This window comes from Scardinius erythrophthalmus (genome assembly GCF_964197995.2).
Source record: "Scardinius erythrophthalmus genome assembly, chromosome: 1".
Classification (NCBI taxonomy): Eukaryota; Metazoa; Chordata; class Actinopteri; order Cypriniformes; family Leuciscidae; genus Scardinius; species Scardinius erythrophthalmus.
Genome location: NC_138221.1, coordinates 39,652,853 through 39,668,234, shown reverse-complemented (window position 1 = coordinate 39,668,234; position 15,382 = coordinate 39,652,853). Strand labels below are relative to the sequence as shown.

At 39.4% G+C, this 15,382-nt stretch overlaps 1 protein-coding gene across 5 annotated transcripts in view; it reads right to left on the bottom strand.

The window, feature by feature from the left end:
* The window catches only part of arhgap23a (Rho GTPase activating protein 23a), a 63,631-nt gene that overhangs the window by 8,604 nt on the left and 39,645 nt on the right, over positions 1-15,382 (bottom strand). For 2 of the 5 annotated variants that reach the window (XM_081379947.1, XM_081379951.1), the window contains exons 5-14: positions 12,619-12,697; positions 12,086-12,146; positions 8,154-9,873; positions 3,089-3,247; positions 2,523-2,634; positions 2,104-2,143; positions 1,717-1,854; positions 956-1,264; positions 386-447; positions 59-287 (exon numbers count right to left, since the gene is read on the bottom strand). In XM_081379947.1, the coding sequence (XP_081236073.1) occupies positions 59-287; positions 386-447; positions 956-1,264; positions 1,717-1,854; positions 2,104-2,143; positions 2,523-2,634; positions 3,089-3,247; positions 8,154-9,873; positions 12,086-12,146; positions 12,619-12,697 (2,909 nt within the window). Of the gene's footprint in view, positions 1-58; positions 288-385; positions 448-955; positions 1,265-1,716; positions 1,855-2,103; positions 2,144-2,522; positions 2,635-3,088; positions 3,248-8,153; positions 9,874-10,973; positions 11,061-12,085; positions 12,147-12,618; positions 12,698-15,382 lie in introns of those variants that run through there. The other 3 variants (XM_081379948.1, XM_081379949.1, XM_081379950.1) reach the window with 3 other exon arrangements.

Sequence of the window (15,382 nt, the reverse complement as noted above, 5' to 3'; positions counted from 1 at the left end):
ACATAAAGTAACCAGTAAGCATTAGAACTACATTCAGCACACTGCAAAAAGCACACACCTTGTTTTTGGCAGCAGGCTGGCAGTCCTCTAGACGGACCCCAAAGGCTTTAGGGCCTGCCTTCTTAGTCTTCTTCATTATATTTATGCCCCAAGGAGATTTAGGGGGGCTGCTCTCATCTTTGGCCTCGTGTTTTGGGGAACGTGGAGGTGCACTGTTGTCTTGCTTACTGAGCATAAATGCCATTCGATGCACTCTGGGTGAGGAGTCTGGTTTATTACCCGTTGGACTAAAGGAGGGAACCAAGAGGAAGAGGATCATTTTGACTTTGGAATAGTAAAATGTAAAAAGAAGTGTTAAAAATGTGACAATGGTCTCCAATCTCACCTTTGCTTCCTGTAGTCATTAAGTTTCTTACTTATGAGAGCCTGCCGTGAGAAACCCAATTCCTACAGACAAACATGACAAAGAAGCATTTCAATTTCACTGAAAAAAATAAATAATTGTCTCATCCTAAACTCAACCATTGGTTGAGCTAATGTTGCCATGTTGGACTGTGCAAACCACAAAGCCAGAGTGCGTTCACTCTTCAGGGAAATCAACCAACAAACAGTGTTGTTATCAGTAATGACAACTACAACAAAAGGTAAATGAAAACTTTTTCATTTACTAAAATAAAACAACATAATTTGAAAGACTTCATGGTTCAAAATAAATAAAATAAAACCCTGACCATATTCACATTTATTAGCACACCTGGCAGTGAAAGCAAAGCCTGCTGACAGTGAACGGCAGTAAGAGAGGAAGCAGATCTCAAACACAAACACCGTGTCAACATGCATTAGTTCCTATACTGGCAAGGACAACCTCAAAAACGAGTGTCATTCGTAAACAAATTTAATCTTGCCATTTCGCTCTGTTTAAGCCCTCTATGTAACATCATTATCGTACTCTCACCTCATTGTCAGTCTTGCTGCTCTCTCTGATGACTCTGATCCACTCCAGCATATCCTCTCTGTCCTCCGCCTGTAGCAGGTATTCACAGAAGTCCTGCGTGGACAACCTCAGCGCGTGCTTGCGCTTCGTTTCGCTGTACGCTATGTCCACAAGGCAGCCCCGGATGCCGATTGGCTGCTCATCGTCGGCCCCGCCTCCCAGCGCCGCCCCTTTGAGAACTGCCTCTCGCTTGTCTTTGTAGAGGAACAGGGAATGGGACCGAAGCACGGAGAACACCCGCCTCCAAGGCCAGATGGCACTACCCACCTTCTGCAAGAGAGAGAGAAAAGGCAAATCTCATCCATCAGATCATACAGGTACTGTAACTAATTGAAGAGTTCAGATGCAAAAGCCTCTAAGTGCTATCTGAAAATTTCTTCTAGAATGATAATTTGTATCAAGCTCGTATATTTAAGTTCAGTAATTTCACTTAAATGACAATTAATAGGTCATTTTCATTGCCATTTAAGTGAAATTACTGAACTTAAATATACAAGCTTTATAAAAATGATCATTCTAGAAGAAATTTTCAGATGGCACTTAAAGAGGCTTTTGCATCTGAACTCTTCAATTAGTCATTTAGCAGACACTTTTATCCCAAGCAACTTGTCGAGTTTGAACCAAAAACCTTCTGGTTGCCAACCCACATCTTTATCTAAACCACTAATAACTGCTCTCCCAGATTATAAACTAACCCTAATCTCGCGGTCTCTTTCTCTTACCTTGCCCTTCTCAGTGTGGATCTGTTTGAAGTGGAGCCATCCTTCCCTCTTCACGTCACTGTAGCTGATGCTTCCCAGCTCCGAGGTAGAGTGTCGTTTAGAGCGAGCCTCTTCAGCAGCACCCAGACTGTCTAGAGACTAAACCATGACACAGGACAGAGATACACACAAATGTGACTGACATGGAACTACAGTATACAAAGAACCAGAATACAGGAAGAGAACATTTAAAGCTGTAGATATTTTAAGTTTTGAAACAAAAAAAGAGCCTTTTTTATTTTTTATACTGAGTATAGTACAAATCCATTAACATATTTACTGACATATCACTTAAATGACTATACATATATAGAAGAAAGAAGAAACTTTGTTTTCACCAAAACTCACCCCTTCAGTGAAAAAGCTCTTGACTCTTTTTGGAAGCCTCCTGTTGAAAGAGCACAATGAGAGTGTGTTTAAAAGTAAAATAAAAAAAATAAAAACACAACATCCTTACTGAGGTGTGAACAGTATTTAATGCCAAATGTGCACTGTAAAGGTGGCACAGAAGCACTTGTGAAGTGTCTTTACACAGACTCTTTCATGCTGCTCTGAGGTGGCAGAAATGCATTTCCACAGCTATTTTAATAGTATACTTTTATACTAGGAGCTAAGGTGTGTCAGAGTAGACATAATTTAATCTGGCTTTTATGCAGCATTACATCTTTACACAGAATTTTGAGCAGACACAGAGCAGCCTTAAAACACCTGTGCAAAGCTGCCTTTAATATTTTATATAATACTAAGAGTAAAGTCCCAAAACTTACGAGAAGACCCGCCCCTCTTCTCTATATGCGTTAAGCCCCTCATCACATGACTTGGAGCGTTCAGTGGTGATGGCCAGCAGGTAAGAAGAACGACGATTAGACTTGGCATCACCTGCTCATGGAGAGAGAGAGAGAAAGAGAGAGAGAGAGAGACATCCATTCATTACAAACAGTGAAAATGACAAAACGCTGTTATACAGGAGAAGAGAGAGAGTTGATGAAGGACAGTTAGTGTGGAGTTGGGTAGGACACAGGAAGTAATCAGATTAGGAGGTGGGAAGGAGGTGATCTTCAGCACAGTCTCAGTAAAGTGCGGTGAACACAATGCACGGGCATTACCGAACGATCATGTGGACTTTTGCAGTATGCAGTACGGCATGCACACATACATTTGACTTATTTGTGCAGTGTGACTACGCATGCAGTAGGGGGAGCTCTACGGCGATCGCATGCAGCTTCTGAATGTTCGCATAACATTTTTGTTGCCATGTTTTCATGTACAGTTCCAGGCATTGATTTGATCATTTAGTAGTAACAGTGTTTCTCTTTCTCTCTGGATCACTCACTGCTGCCGTGGGAGAAAAGGCGGTTGAGGGGAAAGGTGAAGGTTGGGGAGGCGGGGCTTGTGGCCACAGGAGGGGCGGAGTTTATACCGCCACTGGACACGACGGAGGAGGCGGGGACATGACGTGCCCGCAGATCTGCACTTGGACTGGTCGGCTCATCTGTGGGAGGAGTGGAATGGAGGAAAGGAGAGGAAAAGGGGAAGGAAGGAAAAAAGGAAAGACGGAAGACAAGAATAAAAGAAAGTTATATTGGTAAAAGGAGAAAGATTGAAACAAGGCAAACCAAAAAAAACAAAGGAAGGAAAGGTTAGAGGGGAAGCAAAATGGTGTTGCACAGTTAATTCAAATATATTCGGATATCACAATAGTCCAAAACACAAGAGAGGCTTCCTCTCTAGAAATACAGATCATACAAATGTTATGTATAAAACTGAATTTCCAAACACTCAATTTACTGCACAACCTAATGAGAGGTTTGATTTACACACTCATACGCAACATTAAACAAATAATAATAAAGAGAGAAGAAGGTAAGGAGAAGCTATTGTACGTACTGTATCTATGTGTACCCACTGGTCATGTGCTAAATTAAAAACATTAAAGTATGTGATAATAAGCATTATAAGCATGATAAGCATTCTGTACCTGACTCGTAGCCCTCCATGAAATGTGCTTAGTGTGAAAATGAGATGTAAAAGTCCTCTTTGTATTAACACGTGGTTTCAGTTCTTGCTTAGTGCTCAGTGTTGTATGTGACTGATAGGAAGTGGTTGGTTGTTGCAGGTATGCTTTTATAACAAACTATTCAGAGAAAAACGTTAACCGTTTTAAGCTAACACCTTAAGAGATACATCTTGTCAAAGTCTTTTTTTTTTTTATCACACATAACCATGTGTAAGATGAGTGGCACCTTAAATGAATTCTTTGAAAAACCCTCTGTTTTCAAGGGATGTGCTTGCTGTGTCAGGTTTTTCTGGCCCTGCAGGGGCAACATGATCACTTCAAAACACAATTTGGCAGAACATTTGTATGTCAGTGACTAAGGAGATTCTGTCAATCGGCAAACCACCAGCAACAACACCAATCCACACCATCAGGTGGCAGCAGCGCACAAGCACCACTGAACAACAGGGTTTCTAAGCAAGAAGTCAAGGTTTGGTTGGATAGCATGGTCCTATTAGCACCTGCGCACAAGTAATTTGATCAGATTTTGGCTACAGGACTAGATCAAATCTTCAAAATGCCATGGGCTGTTTAAAGAAGAAGGGGGGAAAAAAGGGATTCTGAAATGAATCATGCAATCCAGTGTTGGTTTTGATCTGGAATAAGCCTTCAGTAGGTGTTATATAAAAATTTTGATATTTGGATAGCTTTGATCCAAAAAGAAAAAAAGATTTTAGAAATGATCCTGATCCTTCTAAACAACAGGGCCCTGCAGGTAGATCTGGCTACACCATCTGAGCATCGTTCTTCACTGACAATCATTCAATCGTAGTAAAAGTAAAGGTGTTCTTGTGGTGTCATTGACCAATCAGTCTTATCATGATGTCATTTTCTTAATTAATCACATGACATTTAGCTCAGGTGATTAAATCAATAAAACCTGGTTGAGATGAAACAGAATGCTTTCTCCAGGTATAATATAGACCTTCTTGTTTCTGAAAGCTGTCATAATAGTCTTTATCTCATGTCATCCATCTCTTCTGACTCCATATAATCCACTCCTTTCCTTCTTATTCATCACATTCATCAATTTATCACTTTAACATTGATTACATCACAAACACATCAGCCGACCTCCAATGAAAATGAAATGCAATGAAATCTTAAATCAAGTGAATCCTTCTTTTAATTCTCTGAAGTTTTTTACTGTTTCTCTCTCTCACACTAGAAAGGGAGCAGGGGCGGAAACATTCCCAATCTAGGATGTGGAATCTGGACTGTGCTTGTTTTCCAGCCACTGGCAGAAATAGCTGCTCTGTGGGTTTAACAAAGGCCCTCATTACTGAAGCCCGAGTATGAGCACACACACACACACACACACACACACACACACACACACACACACCATAGAGTCTACTTCATGGACATACAGTACAACACTAGCACATACAGAATCCATCTGTACTGCTTCAACATCAGTCACATGCAACTGTCGTATTCTGAGGTTCAGATGAGATGCTGTAAATAACCTCCAACGGGCTCTCACTGGCCAAGATATGCATTCTACAGACATAACCAAAGAGTGAAGAACACAAATACTAACATGGTGAGGTTTCCTTTTATAGTGTCACAAATCAAAATTAAACCAGGCCTGACAACACTGTAGCCTAATCCGAGAGAAAGTGTGATGAGAAGGGATTTCTCCTCAAAAAATGTGTTGGGCTTTAAGGGAGACTGGGTGAGTTAGCTTATAGCATAGCATGTTAGTGTGTGAATGGTTGGTGGAGTGAAGACTCCTCCCCTTTTTATTGGAGACACAATGACCACATTGAGGGCAGAAAGAGCTGAGTGTGTCGATTGTGTCCAGTAATATCTGAATGTGAGAGAGTGTGTATGTGTGTGTCCTTCACCCCTAACCCCAAAACCTCTGCTCCCTGCTACCCTTCCTTCAGCCATTCTCAGTTCATCACACAACTGTAAAAAGTACAAGTCTTATGCAACAAAGCAAAAGGTATACACTAGGTGAAACAACTACATTCACTCCAAATTCAAACTTTCCTCATTCCTCTGAAAAAATATTGGATGCCTGAATGAACGGACCCTTCACTAAGCTTTGCCTGCCTCGGTTACTGTTGCTAACAGAGACAAGCTTTACAGAACCTTCAATAGGAATGAACTGGAGATTTCCATGAACAGTATAAGTTTTAGTAAAACGTGTTCATGAAGTGATACAAATTGATGGAGTATTATTCTTATGTGGGCTGGAATGAATAATGTTCAAAAAGCCAATGTTTTTTCTTTAAAGAAAATAGTAAATTTAGCTGTGTTATTTTTATGCAATGTTAAATAAGCTATGCAATAACCAGGGTTATTATAGTTTACTAAAATCATTCTAATTTTCATTTCATTTAACTTGACGAGCAAAAAATAAAAACTCAAACAAATGTAAAAAAAAAAAAAAAATGAATAAAATCTATATAGACATATTTACAAAAACAACTAATAAAAAACTGACAAAATTACTAAAACTTTAAAACTGAAAATATAAATATAAAAATAAAAATGACTTGAAATTTTTAAAAATAGGCGCTGAAAATGCAGACATGGTGTGAATAGGTTTTAGTTTGGTTGCATGTGCTGTAGATTTATATATAAATATGGCCATACGCAATGAATATCATATGTCTCCAAACATCCAATTACACCAACACAATAATGTAGTTTCAGAACTATTCACCCCAAATCAATAAAGAGAAGGTCTAGTACAAACAACTCCACTGACATAGCAGGTAGAGCAAGACAGACTGTCCGTTGTGTTTTTATCAGTATGGTGTAACATGTCCCAGCTTGTGGGCATTTCTGTTAGTTTCAGTTTGGTTCTCTCTGTTTAAAAGTCTGTTATGCCTCTCTGCGCTCATCAATCTCTAAAACAGGACCTGGGACACGCCCCCTTGCTCCCGTCATAAATATGTAGTTACATTCTTGCAATAATCCTAAATATACACAAACACAGTGTAAGGAAGATCATAAAAACAAATGTAATCAAACTGAAGGCTCTAACTCTGTGCGAGGGGCATGTTGCGCTGTACAGGTGTGCATTAGCAGGAACGTGCTTCTCATCTGTGCTAAATGCTAAAGGTGGGGCACTTTTATGCAAAGCAAAGTGGTTATAGGCTTAACCTTCATCAGGAATGAAAGCACTGCACTCACAACAGCTTATGCAATCAACAGACAACAGATCATAAAATATGTCCAGCAGTGAAATGACAGAACAATTAGAAAATCACTAAGAAATAGCCCTAAAATGAATTGGTTTTGTTCTAATGCTGCCATTACAACTTCTAATGCAATGTTAAAGGAAAGCAAATGAACAACTGAAAGCTTTTAAGGAAACTGCTAAATCAATAGCACTCCACTTGAATCCAGCTGTACTATAAACATATAATTAGAGGAAACAGAGATTCATAGGCAACCATATATAACCGTGTAGCACATTTAACAGTAAGAGTTTTGGTGTCTACGTGTCTATCACAGTTTGTTTTGAATATTTTGCATTCAACCAGCCATTTTGTTTCAGATTTCCTCTTGCACTATAGTTTAGTAATGAAGGCAAGCAGAGACAAGATCACTTTGAGCAACAGGCCAGATCGAACCTACAAACTACAGACACAGAAATCTGCTGTTTTCAAATAAAACTAATCATAATTACTGTAAAATTAACCCTAACTTAACACTTACCTTGCCTTTAAAAGAAAACTTGAGACATTATTTACTTTATGAGCCTTTTCCCCAATTGAGAGTGTCTCTTTAATTTGGTTTTGTAAGATTTAGCTAACATCTGGGGATATCAAATCCTTAAGCTTCATAGTGTTCCCACCAAGGTTATGGGTTCATTTCCCAGAGTCAATTTGGATAGAAGCGTCTACCAAGTGCATAGAACTGTAGAAACGGGATGGAATTGGGTGAGGCACTGGAAAAGTGGAAATAGAAGAAGAGGAAGAAAGAAAAATAGGACTAATTTAAATCCAGTAAGTCTGATTCAGCACAGACAACTACTATTGTCGGGCTGACTATGGGAGATTCCAGCCTTACCTAATGCATAGACATGCACATTGGTTCACCAGACATAGGAAATGAAGGGTAAGACCAGCAGGGTTGTGAGTTATTAAAACAAGTATAGTCATTCTCTAACATTCCCATCAGTCTATTTTAATGGTGTCTGGATAGTTAATCAGTTTCCTTATGACAACCAATAACAACCATGTGCAGGACAGAGTGAGCAAATGATGGGAAAAGACAAACCGAGAACCGGATGGAACAAGTTTGTATATATAAAGACAAGAATATACAAGAAAAATGGAGAACATGACAGCAAAGAAGCCACTGAGCACTAGGGACTTACCTATAAAAGGAATCGACGCGAGGGAGTCATCATCTATGGATAGTGGTGGCAGGTTTCCATTCGTGCGACGATGAGAAATAGCACTTTCTGCGTTGGCAGGGGGCTCCGTAGGGTCAGAGGTAAAGAGTAGAGGGTCACTGGAGTCAAGTGCTATGGCGTAATGTGGATGTCGATGGGTGTTCGCACCCCTGCGGCCAGTGGGTGGTTTCTGCCTCAGAACTACTTCCTGTGTCTGGGCTTCACCTGTTGGTTCCCCTGCCCCTCTGTCATGATTAGTGGGTCGGTAAGTTCTGTCTTGTCCTTCAGGGGGGGTGGGAATAGCAGTTGTAGAGGAGGTGGTTGGTGGGGCTGGGGAAGAAGCGGCCGAGGGTGGAAGTCCCTCTGGAGGACTGGTTTTGGGTGTAGGAGTCCAGAGGCGTGGACCTGTATAAGAGGGGTCTCTAAATGACTGGGCCTGCTGCAGGATACGGCCAGTCTTGCGGTTGAAAGAGGGGCTGTAGCTACGGTAGCCGATCGGCTCCTCATCTAGACTCTGGCAAGAAGGCAAGCGTCTTGCCTGTGGAGCTGCCTGCTGAGGTTGTGGAGTCTGAGATGAGTATTGGTGTGCTGCATGTGTGAGGTTTTGATGCTGAGGTGTGTGTTGATGGTGTTGGGGTGTGTGGTGTTGTGTTTGGTGGGGCTGTTTTTGTTGGTGTGACTCTGCGTGTTGCCCACAATGTCTACCACGTCTCGGATATCCTTCAGTTCTGTTTGGCGGCTGCTGGACCCAAGTGGATCTTTCAACTCGTGGTGAGAGAATCCCCACAGCTCTGTCGAGAGTTTCCAGTGAACGTCCTGTGTGTCCGTACCGGGTTGCTAGAAGGTTTTCGGAGGAATTGTGCCCATAGCCCACCGCAGATGGGTGCTGTCCATATGCATGCTCGCCATGCCAGTCTCCTTGGTTCCTGTAGGGATCAACGTACACTGCAGAGCTCTGCTGAAGCAGTAGCAATGTGTCTTGTGATGCACTGTGGGGAAAGCCTGCTTGCTGCGAACGCCTGGCCCTACCAAGCTCACCCAGGCGGTCCTGTGAGAAACTCCTATGGCGTGGGAGCATGGAGCGAGAACTGGATCGCTCCCGTTCTCGCTCGCGGCCTGGTACCTGGCTGTAGTACCAGTTGGAAAGGGCTTGTTGGGTATGTTCGCTGCGGCTGTATGGGGGTGTTGATGTTGGCTGAGAAGGGCTTCCCTTGCGGCCTCCAGTGTGCCCCATGGCAGTACTCACATTGTGGTTGGCCAAATGAGCATGATGCAATGGGCTCATAATTCCTCCTGAAGAGGAAGATGATGAGTGTGAACGTCCTCTCATTTGTCCGATTGCTTGTTGTCCCCTGTCAGTCATTCCATACTGGATTTCCTCAGTTCGGTGTGCAGGGCTACTGTGACTAACACCTCCTGGCTCACAGTTCCTGCCCTCAGCTGCCCAGACAGCGTTGCTGGAAGTGACTGTCCGGTTGTCAAGGGGCGGAGAAGGACCAGAGGAAGAGCCGGGCCAGCGGCTCCAGTTATCCAGCTGGTTTTGCCCCATGTATGAGGAAGCTGGGGCAGGGGAGGGGGAGTACCCCTCAGGAGGCTGGGATATTGTACGTGGAGGGTAGAGAACAGGGGGTGGTGGAGGAAGATTTTGGGCCTTTCCTGTATATGGATTGTTCCCTCTTAGGTAGGCATCCTGGGAATATGCCTGAAAGAGAGAAATACAACTTATTTAATTCTAGAAGAACATAAAGGGGTGGCTGAAGTTAATGAGAGTGAGAAAGTCCTCAAGGGGTATAGGTGAAAAGTTTGTAGAAAAAAGGGGTCAAAGAGATTACATTTCTATGACAATGAGACACAATCACGATATACTGATCATGCGATTTTGTCATAATATGAGTTTCAGTGTAATACTAGCTTATGCAACACTATAAACACACGTTAAAAAAACAATCTGGCTAATCTAAAAACATTTAGGTGACAGGGATGACTGCTAATAATATAATGATGAGATGAGCTTTGGCAACTGTTACTTCAATGATATGAAAATCATCAGGAAACAAAAAACTGATGTATATATTCATTGAGAGATTCATGTGAGATTCACCACACTGCAAAAAATCTTTTATTTTTCCAGTAAAAAAAAAAAAAAAAAAAAAAATCAAATAAATTTTACATACAATTTTTGTTAAATGAATGCACATTATGTATATAATTTATTTTTAAGGATTTTTTTTTTTTTACATACTGAATTTTTCGGACCCTACTCACTCTAAATTTTTATATTTAGATTTATGGTTAAAGCAAGAGAAATACATTCATGCTACACGATTAAAAACAAGTAAAAATCACCTGCAAAATGAAATTTGTCTTGTTTTAAAAATGTTTAAGACTAAAATATTGATGAAAATATATATATATATTTTGCACTAATGCAAAAGACATTGACTCCAAAACTCAACAGATTTGTGTGACTACTGTGTGACTGTAGAGAGGAAGTCAAGCTGACCAGAAGCACCAGCCTTCCATCAACACTAACCTCAAAACACACTGACACAAACTCAACATATGCAACATTAAGAATTTATTAACAAATCAGAGACATGACTCGCTGACGAAAAGCTGTCCTGACTGCAGACAAGCAAATCGACTAACACAGCATAGTACATGCAGTCTGCTAATACATGCAAATACAACCAACACAGAGAGAATTGAAACTCACTAATCGAGAGAAACATTCCTTAAAGCTCAAATATGTCGAACGGCTCTCTTTTTCTTTATATTGTACTCTTAACAGCTTGAATTTACCTCTTATGTCCTGATTTGTGCTTTCTCAAATTCATGTCTCGTTGTCACGTCTCTCTGTTATTCTCGGTATCTCTTTTTTTCTTTCTGTCTATGGTGAGCCCTACCCAACCCAACGCTCTTGAACTCCCTCCTTTCTCTCTCCCTCTCTCATCGTCTCTCCACCCTGTGGGAGGGGCCACATATCTGATGATGTCATCTCTGGAATGTAGCTGATGCGGGTGTAAGGAGGGGTGTGTAGAAGGACAGAGTGAAGGAGAGAAAGACATGGAGGGAAGAATAGTGGAGTAAGGAGGAGTGGGGTCTCTTGGGAGACTATATGGGTAATTTGCCTGGCATGAGTGCCCTCGTACGGAGGTTTATTGAAGTGTGTATAAAGCATGTGTATGTATGTCACACACATGTGTAAAGGTTTCCCTTTGCCTTTGGTGAGTTGCATGTCCAATCTTGTGGAACCGAAGAAAATATGCGGGTGGGAATGTTTGAGCGCTGTAAGAATGCATACCCATGTTTGTGAGTATTTGTATGTTTGTGTGTGTTAATCGTATGACCGTCTGCATGCTTACGACATGACTGATGTTTGAGTTCTTGCATGAAAGCGCTTCAAAGATACTGTTGAAGCAACCAACTGACTCACACATTGCTCTATAATGACTACTACAAGATATTCGAGTTGTTAAACCCGTGCTTTTGCATTTAAAAGTGTGGGAAATGTGAACACACCTTTGGGGTTGTGGGCTTACTAGCTACACTTTGGAAATAAAACTAGACCAAGAAGTTACCTAAATTCTATACTCTAAAAATGCTAAATGTTCACATCACAAAATATTTTCTTAATCATTATTTTTGACCTTTTTTTCCAGTAAAAAATACAATAAAAAAAATCCTTAAAACAAGATATATTTACTTAACCAAAGTGGCAAAAGACATAGATTAAGCATAAATTTAATTTAATTTTATGCTTAAAACAAGAAAAAATTAAATCTTAAAATGATTAAATTTATACAATTTAGTAATATAATATAATATAATATAATATAATATAATATATGCACTTCTTAAGACTGTTAGGTACATGTATATGAGTGGGAAAAGGCAAAAATGCTCAAACGTACACCTACCAGCTGCAGCACATCATCGTCCTTTGGCATGATGGAGAGCTCCAGTACACTCTCACTGCAAAGACAAGAGAGCATGAGATTCAATAAGAATATATACAGTATGTAGTGTTTACAGTAGAAAACATTTATAGTTTCCATTAACAGTTTTGGGTTGAGTTCAAAGCCACCCTTTACATTGGGGTCAGTTCGGTCCGATTATCTGTAATAACCTTTCTAAGTAATGCACATAATCGTCCAGACAGCAAACACTGCCTGAGGTCATCCTGCTGCATAAAACATGCAGAATGTCACAAATTCACACATGAACAAGACTCGTGTGTAAATGTTTAGTTATGTAGTTCGTTCAACTCTAAACTCAATAATTTAAACATTGTTGTAGATCAAGACATCATATGCATTTACTTCCCAGGCTAGTTCTGGATAGCTGTAGAAAACTTAATTTTCATTAGCTCACGCAACAAAGTGGAATGAACTTTTTATTTTATTTTGAATGGATTATTTGATGCTGTTTGACTTGAGGAGCTCACCTGTTCTGAATCAGTGCAATGACCTGTGAGTACGTTTTACCCAGCACACTCTCTCCATTCACTTTAACCAGCCTGTCTCCTGCAAATTCACACACAAAAACACACTTATATGGCAAACATTTAAAGCAGGGTTTCCCAACTGATTTTTTGTCTAATGTGCACAGCCACCAATAAGGCTCAAGTACCCCTTACAAACCAGAAATGTGTTCCATTATACTGGATGTCATTTAGCAGAAACATTAATATTATTAAAGTCACTTAATACCAAAACAACCAGTACTACTCACACATTACCAAATACATAACTCTCCACATGTTTAAGGCCAGTAAGTTTTTATTTTTAAGAAATTAATATAATTTGGCTAAATATTTATTTTAAAATATTTTTATTTAAAACTTTTTATTTATCAAAGAATCCTGAGAAAATGTATCACTGTTTCTACAAAAATATTAAGCAGCACAACTGTTTTCAACATTTATAATAATAATAATAATAATAATAATAATAATAATAATAATAATGTTTCTTGAGCAGAAAATCATTATTAGAATGATTTCTAAAGGATCATGTGACACTGAAAACTGGAGTAATGATGCTGAAAATTCAGCTTTGACATCAAATGAATAAATACAACTTTAAAACTTAAGTTATTTTAAATTTACTCCTATTTGACAATATTACTGTTTTCACTGTATTTTCGATCAATTAAATGCAGCCTAGTTGAGCATAAAATAAACTACTTTCAAAAACATTTTTCAAATATTCCCCAAACTTTTTAACAATATTGTACATTTTGCTATTAGTGTCATCAACACAAAAGTATTTATTTACTACTTTTACTAATAAATTAATTAATAAATTAAAGTATCATTTATGAATCATTTTATAATTGGGCTTAGTGTTTTTAAAGTTTCTTTTTCAAAAGCAAACTTTGCAACATTCTTTACATAGAGATAGTGTGCAGTTAGTATGTTTGAATAATAAAGATTAAGTAGACATATTCCATGTGTTCGCTCTGTTTTCCTTAGATGACGAGTGTGTTTTGGGTTCATGTCAGGGTTAGGTTACGGGATCAACTCAAACCAGCGACGGTCCGTCAGAGGAGTCAATAGAGGCTGAGCCTCCCATTACCAATCATAAAATACAATAATCAGAGGTAGAGCATGATCTGTTGCATTCATTGCCTGTGTTGACATGGAAGATGTGCGCACGGGCTCCTCGGAAAACTCATTTTCTGCAGACTTGGATCTCTCATGTAGTTCTACACGCCCCCATGCGTATTATCTGATTATGCGGTTAACTGCTCTTTGCTCCATGTAACAAATGTATCCATTCAGTTGAATTTACAACAAAATGATCACATAAAATAGCAAAAAATAAAAATAAAATAATAACCTGGACCTAGTAATAGGAAACATTATAATGTGTCTGAAATTAGTGAGGCTATATTAATCTATCAGAGATCATTTGTGTGTAGGAGAAATAGATACTTGGAACAAACATGGTAAACACACTACACTCTTGCATGAAAGCAGGAAAATAAAACAGTTTCTCGGTTTCTTGCTCAAGTTCAAATTTACTCTGATCATAGACTCTCTCGGTTTGTCTGAACACAGAGAGAGTAAAGTGGACCATCCATGTTTAGTCACAGGAAGCATGACCAAGTGTGTCATGCCATAGCGGCGCTTCAAAAATGTCTTAGTATAGTGACATAATAAGACACATTCCTGTGAATCTGTGACGGGCGCTAAAGAAGAAACAGATCATCATCGAGTTAAATGGGCAAGTCATAACAAGAGATCACATAGTGTGCACACGAGTGCACCGGGTGGGTATAATCAAAGCTAAAATCATTATGCACGCAAAGCCGTGTACACACACACGCACACCAAACACAATGTGTAAACTGTCGATTAAAAACTCTTCAGAACTGAAACCGTCAACAACGACTAGTTATCTTGACTTTCCATTGAATTTCAGGGTAATGTGAGGTTTGCACCGCCTAGTTAACTTAGTGAAACTGAAAAACTCAAGGTCATCTCACTCCAACATGAATTTGGTCCAATCATCATATGCGATTTGTCTGTTCAGACCAATGTGTAAAAAAAAAAAAAAAAAAAAAAAAAACGCAGATGAAACCGCAATGAAATGAAACCGCAAATTCTTTCTCGGACAGTAGATGGTGCTTATAGAAAAGCAAAAATACCTTGGTTACACAGGTACACAAAAACTATGCAAATTCCTGTTTCCGACACTCGCTTGTCACAGAGAAGAAAAGTTTTCAAGCGGCCATTCAGATTTTCGTACTGATTTTTGTATTTGCTATGATGTTTAAAAAACAACAACAAATACAAGAGTACAGAGTCAAGAGAGCCGGATCTGGATTCTTCCTTTGCTATTCACTATCTCTTAATAAATAAGTCTGTTCATGAGAGCCACCAAGTCCAGAGGTGGGTAGTAACGAAGTACATTTACTTCGTTACATTTACTTGAGTACTTTTTTAGAAAAAATTTACTTTTAAGAGTAGATTTGAATGTGGGTACTTATTACTTTTACTCGAGTACATTTCTAATGAAAAAACTGTACTTTTACTTCGTTATATTGGGCGACGTTCCTCTCGTTACTTTATTTTAATGCAATATGTGTTGTTAAATGCGTAGTTTATTCCAAGCGCGCTGTATCTTTTTTCTGGACTTGAGCGATGCTCAATTCACAAATGAATGACTCTTTTGAGTCGATTCTGTTCAAAGACTTCATCAAAC